This window comes from Gastrolobium bilobum, unplaced genomic scaffold (assembly GCF_033153095.1).
Source record: "Gastrolobium bilobum isolate Gb01-03AN ecotype WA unplaced genomic scaffold, APGP_CSIRO_Gbil_v1 utg5369, whole genome shotgun sequence".
NCBI classification, from domain to species: Eukaryota; Viridiplantae; Streptophyta; class Magnoliopsida; order Fabales; family Fabaceae; genus Gastrolobium; species Gastrolobium bilobum.
In genome coordinates, this window is record NW_026899621.1 from 29659 (window position 1) to 38403 (window position 8745).

The 8745-nt window shown below is 32.3% G+C and overlaps 1 protein-coding gene across 1 annotated transcript; it reads left to right on the plus strand.

Annotated features, from left to right (window-relative positions):
• The first annotated feature begins 6832 nt into the window (after window positions 1-6832).
• Window positions 6833-8119, plus strand: LOC133292052 (pterocarpan synthase 1-like). The gene has a single exon (XM_061490431.1). The coding sequence runs from the start codon at window positions 6955-6957 to the stop codon at window positions 7594-7596; it is 642 nt and encodes a 213-aa protein (XP_061346415.1). The 5' UTR covers window positions 6833-6954; the 3' UTR covers window positions 7597-8119.
• Window positions 8120-8745: the final 626 nt, after the last annotated feature.

The window sequence follows — 8745 nt, forward strand, 5'->3', positions numbered from 1 at the left end:
CGAAGCATTTAATAGGTCAATAGGTCAGATAGACTGAGTATTTTTTTACGTAGGCTTAGGCCAGTAAGGCCAAAGCCTGGCCTAGTGTAACACCCCGTGTATACCCGGTTTGTTATCATGTCATCGTATTAGCGGAATAAACTTTTTCTTTTCAATTATGACGTCATTAATATTACCAAGTTGATTACTTAATCCTTTTTCAGAAAACATCGCCTGTATGTAAATTGCAATAAAGCTAAATACACTGAATAACCTCATGACATAAAAAGTGAGTATCTAAGTCACGGGTCTACAACACGTAGTCCGGACCATAATCCTGATACATTAATAAAACTCAAATCTAAAATAAGACAAAGTTAATCAATGTGGCATGCACAACCCCCATGCTCACCAAATAAGGCAACAAGCCCAACAGAGTCACAACAACAAAATCATGATAATAACTTAAAGCATGTCAGCAGCCAAGCATAACAGTATAACAACAAGCATATCACATCAGCTTTGGCCTCCTGCCGCCCGAGGTCTCAACCCCTGAGTTACCTGAACCTGAAAATGTGCCCCAAACGTGAGGTGAGATCTCTAAACAGAAATCTCAGTATGGCAAGGGGTCCTCAAGGATTTCTCCACCCCAAGCTCACTTACATGTGCAATATAAGTTCAAAAGCAGTAATATAATATAAGTTCCAAAAACAGTGCAATGCAGCAGAATAATCATGTCATGTGTGTTAACTATTCTACTGCCCAGAGAAATGTAATATTTACATACGTTTATTACCTAAAATCAGTGTAAGACACCACTTGCACCCACCCACAGAATCACCCTATGGTATGTCTCCTACATACACAAGCTTACCGTCTAGGTGGAACAACACATGCATATCATAAGGAACTTGCACAAAATAGCTCAACAACATTTCCAAAATCAATACATGAAAACACATCATGCATATGAACCATCCCCCCATGGGGTATGGTGGAACCAACAATGGCTAAACCGAGGACACAAAAGCTTACCTCTTAAGCAATCAATCCAAGCCAAGTCCACACAAGCTCAATATCACCAAACAACACAATCACAGTCTGTTTATACAATAATTAATCATCAATAATCATTACCCAAGGTCCCATGAAATGATTAAGGCTTTCCAACTCATTTTAAATGATTTAAGACTAAATCTGCAGGAGGTATTCGAATACTCTTCGATGAGTATTCGAATACTCTATGTCTCCAGAAAGTATCCGAATACTTTCACTTAAGTATCCGAATACCACAAGGTATCCGAATACTTTTTACCCAGTATCTGAATACCACAAGGTATTCGAATACAATTCCCACAGTATCCGAATATTATCCAGTATTCGAATACTTCTTCATAGGTATCTGAATACTTTTCTTTCCGGAAAAGTATTCCAATACTCCTTCAAAGAGTATTCGACTACCCCTTGATAAGTATTCGAATACTACTCGGAAAGTATTTGAATACTTATCAGACAGAATGCAGAAACTCGAGATGTTCACTGCATAATCCCATTTTTAAGTGTTCAAATGCGATTGAGAGTCCAATAACTCCCTAAACAGATGTTTATTAACATGTTTTAGACTTATATTATCATTCCTTAACTCAAATGATCAAAGTTTCCCTTTTTGATGGATTAAATAAGCTCAAATCATGAAACTACAAACGATATTATCATGGTATACCTCCAAGGCTAAAAACTTCGAAAATGACACTGACTTGGAGCCTCCAACACAGCTCCAAGGTGCTGACTTTAAGGAACCACGAAAATGCTACACAAGATGGGACCTTTCACCATCAAAATGGCTCCTTGAAGCCTTCAATGGTATGAACAAGGCTCCCATAACCCCAAACAACGAAGTCAGCCCCAAACCTCCCCCAAACAACAACTTCTACTCAGCAAGAAGGTGTCTTTCTCCCTCACAATGTATACTCTCAAGTGCTCACAAGATGGAAGAGGAAGAATCAAGTGAAAAGACTATGACTTTGTTGATTTCATGAGAGGAAGGCAATGGAATAGTGTAAGAAAAGGTGGCAGCAACCAGATAGCACCAGAAGCTCTACGTGGGAGTATTAGAATCTGACCTAGAGCCTTGTGCCCTTAAGTATTTATAGGTCTATTAAATTAATCACACAGTATTAGCACTAATAGCTACGCTTAATATTTTGATCCCAAACTTAGGATTATGAACCTAGCTATTTTTCTAAGATTTGTCATATTTTTATTTTATTTTTCGCAGCACTTTGCCGGTATGCGCTTTTACGAAGCCAGTATCAGTTCTGACGCTAGTTCTTATTATTTTGACTCCAAACTTGTTATGCTAGTCCTATATATTATTCTAGTGACATATACATACTTTTCATAATTTTCTGGGATACTTCATCGGTATGCATTTATACTGTGGAGCAGAATCGGTATCTGCACTTTTCGTCAGAAAAATGATTTTCTACATTATTAATCACTTACTAGAATTACTTTAGCCTTCTCATAATTATTAGGGTCAATTATGGTATTATTTCTTAATTTTACCTTTAATTAATTTAAATTCCTAATTTTACGGTGCGAGTCCTTACACCTAGCCTGACCTATCACACCTCTAACTGGAGACAACTTCATCTTCAATGAGTGGAGAAATCCTAACCCTATATGTATGTATATTTGTATATATATATGTATATATATATACACACTCACACACATATATATACATATAGGAAAAAATATTTCTCCTGTCACAGGAGATAAAGTTATCTACCGTAGCCTCAAAACGACATCGTTTTGGTATTAAAGATTAAAACTAAATTGTATTTTGGAAAATTTATATTTCTCTTTGAATCATGAATTTTACTTTAATATATATATATATATATATGTGTATATATATATATACATATATATAAGATATTATGCCTACATTTTTCCATGCCTACTTTACCTACTCATCTTCAACTCTGTTGGATCAAAATATCAAGAGGAGAGAAGGGGTGATGGTTATTAGTTGATGTTATGATCTAACGATATTGGAGATGCGTAGATAGAGTACAAATAATAAAAAGTAGGCATAATATCTTATTCCATATATAAAACATTATCCATTAAAATATTGTAATAAAAAATTTAAAGAAAAAATAAAATAAAATAAAGTGACAATAAAAATATATAAGAGGAAAAAAGAGAATAGAAAATAAAAATAAAATGAACAAAGTAATAGAGAGATAAAAATGAAGAAAAGAGAAAATATATAAATTAGAGAAGAAAGATTAAGAGGAAAAAAAAAGAAATGAAAGAAAAGAATGAAAGAAAGAAAGAAAGAAAAGAAGAAGAGATAAAGAAAAAAAATAAAGGGAAAATGGTTTAAAAAGGGACCAACTAAAACATAGGAGAAAAAACAGATCTAACCCTTCATAATACTAATAGCTTTTTTCCGATTAGTCCTAAGACACATCGTCTATCAATTTATATATCACTCTATTAAGTTTTGTTTTATTACCTTCCTCTAAGTAAATTTCAGTATTCCTCTTCCTCTTTTTGAGTTAAGTTCTTGGTAACAAACTTTTGTTCTTATGGGAGCATTTATGAGTCTTCTCATTACGTGCTTAGATCATCTCAATCTATTTCAACCCATAAGTACTACTTACACCTTTCGGCGAATATCTTTATTTTTTATCTTATCCATCCTCGTATGACCACATATCTACCTTAGCATTCTTATTTTTCTACTCTCATTTTATGCTTATGTTGCCTAGGTGTTGGCCAACATTCAGTTTCATATCACATTGTAGGTCTTACTGTTGTTCTATAAAAATTTTCTTTTAGTCTAAAGAGAATTTTGCAGTCACACAAAAACCCTGATATATTACGCTATCTTATCCAACCTGCTTTGATTCTATGATTTATATTCTCATCAATCTATCCACCTTTTTGCAAAACTGATACTAGATATTTGAAAGCATCTTTATTGGATACCTTTTGTCCAAGCACATGTAAAGAATCTTGATCCCTATCTCTTATTGAAGCAAGCTCACACTTCATATACTCCATCTTGCTCCGGCTTAGCGTAAATTCTTTAGACTCCAACGTGTTTCCTCGCAATTCTAGTTTTTTGTCAACTCTGGCCTTAGTCTCATCAATAAATATAATATTATATGCAAAAAACATACATCATAACACTTTTTCTTGAATATCTTTTATTAATTTATCCATAACTAGAACAAAGAGATAGGGACTTAAAGTAGAACGTTGGTGTACATATATATGTTGTGATATGAAAATAATAACAACATTATCAATGCATCGGTTCAACCTTCCCTCTTATTTTAACTCTCAAGGCAATAGAGAGAGAATTATTGTTTGACCTTTTATTGTGTGCAATAACTAGACTCATAATGTACATGATGTATAGGAATTACAATAATTTACAAGTAGACGTTTGACTAACCTGTTGTAAATTTTGGACTATCCAAACGAAGTGTCTGATGTACATTTTGTATAGGAATTACAATAAATAGCGAGAGAATTATTGTTTGACCTTTTATTTTATTTTTTTAAAAATTCATTTGTGTGCACTAACTAGACTCATAATGTACATGATGTATAGGAATTACAATAATTTACAAGTAGACATTTGACTAACCTGTTGTAAATTTTGGACTATCCAAACGAAGTGTCTGATGTAAATTTTGTATAGGAATTACAATAAATAGCGAAAGAATTATTGTTTGACCTTTTATTTTTATTTTTTTTAAAATTCATTTGTGTGAAATAACTAGACTCATAATGTACATGATGTATAGGAATTACAATAATTTACAAGTAGAAATTTGACTAACCTGTTGTAAATTTTGGACTATCCAAACGAAGTGTCTGATGTAAATTTTGTATAGGAATTACAATAAATAGCGAGAGAATTATTGTTTGACCTTTTATTTTATTTTTTTAAATTCATTTGTGTGCAATAACAAGACTCATAATGTACATGATGTATAGGAATTACAATAATTTACAAGTAGACATTTGACTAACCTGTTGTAAATTTTGGACTATCCAATAATCCAAACGAAGTGACTGATGTACACGAAAAATCAAACTGTGGACACGTAATGTACGTGCAATATAAGGATGTACAAAAGTTTAAAATACGTAATTAAGATTGATTGATTATTTCATTCTTAATTTGATTTTTTTTTTATCATTTTTTTCCCTTTTATCAAATTATATATAATTATACTCTTCTTCTCAAATTATATATTAATATCTTCATATTTGATCAAAATTTGACCAAACCCTAATCTTGATAAGTCATTTACTCGAGTTAATGTCAATTAAATTTTAGTCAAATAGAAAATTTTAAAACAGGATTAAAATGATAATGAACTTTAACTGCTGTATTTCAAGACACATGTGCTTGACTTCACAATTTTCCCAAGTGACGTTTAAGAGAAATTGAAAGCTACAAATTCCAAAAAAAATATCCAAAACGTGGAATAGTCTATAGACCGGCGATTGTAAATGATAAATCAACGAAGTCTTCCCGTCATCAGCCGTCAAATTTGACAGAAATAACAACGGAATTATTCCAAAGGCTTTCCCCCCTAACTACAGTACTGCAGTTCTTCTTCTTCAATATTTTCATAAATTAAATATTTTTGAAACTTTCAAGGTTAATACTTTGTTTTTTATTTGATACTTTTTGTTTTTAGTATTTAAGAAGATAATAAAAAGATTAGTTAGGAAAACTTCGCATTTCTCTTGATTATTTTATTTACTTTTTTTTTCTCTAACGTGTTGTGATCTACCGTCTTTAAAACTATTGAAACCTGATTAAGAGAAATACTGTACATTGATATATTTATTTTATACAAGAATAATAATTACATTTAGGCTTACGGAATTTGGATGAGCCATTATATAGAAACTTACGCGGTGAAGAGTAGTTCAACTAGGTTTTTTTAGCCTTTCTTAATATTTTATATTTTATAATGCCAATTTTTTTTTCATAAATGTTGTTTTCTTTTTCCTTTTTTGTAAATAAATATTGTTTTCTTTTTTTTAAATAAATATTTTTTTATTTTGATTTGAAAGAACCATTAACACTTTTTATATACCTTATGGAATCTTTTGTCTTTATTTTTTTTTTAAAGTTATCACTTTGCCGCTCTTCCCAAATCATATATCAATCTGCTTATATATAATTATATTGACCATATTTTTTTTTTAAATCAAGGACAAAAGGACCAATCAACCATCTTTAGATTGTTATTTTGTTTCATGGATAATAGGAGTATGTTGTAGATAAGGATAAATATTAGTTTCCTTATGATACCTGGTAAAACCTCAGCTTTGCGTATTAAAAAAAACTCATTTAGAGGAAGAATAATATAAGAGAATTTATACGAATGAAGGTACCATTGTTTTCACACAAACAAGACATAGCTTCGTCTTTTTTGTTAAATGATTGAATATTAAATATAATATATATTATATAAACTAAAAATATTATTTAATATAAAAATATGTTCCAATATGTTAAAATCTAATATTTTTTTAAAATTAACGTATCGAAATATCGTATCATATCGTGTCCCATATCCTGAATCGATATCGGTGCAACATAGCCAATACTATCAGTTAAGATTGGGTTGCACTTGTCGACCTTCAAGCGTTTATTTGAGGCTTATCCCAGGGTGCAACCGAAATAAAATAATGATAATATATAACTTGGTCAAGGAAGTTTGAATTGATCCGTTAAATCAATTACAATTTTTGTGTACATGGACCGGCATCATAGTTATATACGGGAAGGTCTGAGGTCACTCCAAAGACTTTCACAGCCCCCAACTTGCTATAAATACAATCCCTTTTATTTCATGGGATAGTATCAATATAAGGTTAGCTCTTAACTTTCTTACTCACTCACTTGACTTGTTGATCACTACTATGGCTTATTCCAAAACCCTCTTAACCACTTTCTTCATTCCCCTAACCCTTACCTTCCTCTTCTCCACCCTTGTGGCCAGTTACCATCAAAGAATCTCCCCATCATCTCTAGGTTTCCATGAGGAGAAGCTCACCCACATTCGTTTCTTCTTCCATGACATTGTTACTGGTCCAAAAGCATCCATGGTCATAGTGGCTAGTCCCCTCATGGGTAAGTCCAACTCTCCCTTACCATTCGGATCCTTGGTGGTGTTGGAGGACCCTTTGACAGTGGGGCCCGAACTTGACTCCAAACTAGTTGGAAAGGCACAAGGGTTTTACATATCTGCGTCACAGCAAGCTAAGCTTGACTTGGAGATAGTCATGGGGATGAGCTTTGTGTTCACGGAGGGTGAATTTAATGGAAGCACCTTCAGTGTGATGGGGAGGAACCCCATCTTCAACACCGTTAGGGAGATGCCAATCGTTGGTGGAACCGGGGCTTTCAGGTTGGCACGTGGTTTTGTTCAAGCAAGGAGTCATCAGGTTGATTATGAAAAAGGGGATGCTCTTGTGGAATACAACGTTTATGTGTTCCATTATTTAACTACCTCTACTTCTTGTCAGGAGGATTTTAATGACCCTATCCTTCGTTCAGTATAAATTTATAATATTAAGTATACTTTTGAAATTATTTTCCACTGGCCGTCCTAAATTTATTTAGATACATGGGTTAGCAATTTAAATTTATGAAACTCGTATCAAGTTAATCTTTTTCAGAGATTAATATAAGATGCAAAAATTGATACTAGTTTTATAAGTTTATGGGCCAACTCATACCCATCAATAAATTCAGGAGTTCAAGTATGAGTGGAAAATATTTTCAAAAAATATACAAACCTGCTGTCTTGTTATAAGTTTCAGTCTTTGTTGTTATATAATTAGTACTGCTAGTTAAATAATGAGCAAGACAGATAATTGAGGCCATTGATAATGCGTCTTGAAAAAGAGAGAGAGAGAGAGAGAGAGAGATCTATGATAGTGTATATTATAAGATACATGAGTTACGTGGGGTAAATAATATTTGAAGTAACGTTTCCCTAGTAATATATGTTTTAGTTAAGTTCATCTGTAGTTAGGTCCATTGTAAACATGATGTCTTGGCATCCTAATGTTTGATTTGCTTACTCACTTTGCTGTCGTTACCTTTTTGAACGTTTAATTTGCTTTATGGACATCCCTTCTGAATCTTCTTAATACGTGATTTTGAAATAAATCAAGAGACTTATTCTTGAAAACTATGATAATTCAAGCCAGTGTGCAGATGTTATATACACGCGCAATAATGCTATAAACTGGCAGTCATTTATCAAACAATTTTAGCTTTGTTTTTTCTGGAAGCAAAAAGATCTAATACTTAAATTGATGATAAACTTTGGTGATTTATTAATTATATGACTATAAGAGCATAGTTGCAGGGGCGAACTTAGCCAAAATTGACTAGGGGCAACAGGCTCCACCTCTGAGTGGTTGTTTCTGTCTAATTAACTGATTGAAAGATAATTGATGAAATCGACCGTTGAGGGAGCATTAACTTGATGTGAATTTAAATTTTGTTCACAGTCGTTATAAAAGTTTTTATGAAAAGTAAAAAAAATCATTAATATACCCTTGATATTTTTTGGTAGACACCCTTAATATTTTTTTTCTACAACAAATCAAGAATGTTAACATTTTTTTTATTAATGTATCAAAACATAATTATTAAGTAATAGTGTAAAAGTTTATGAAGAGAAAAAGTGCGTATAACAT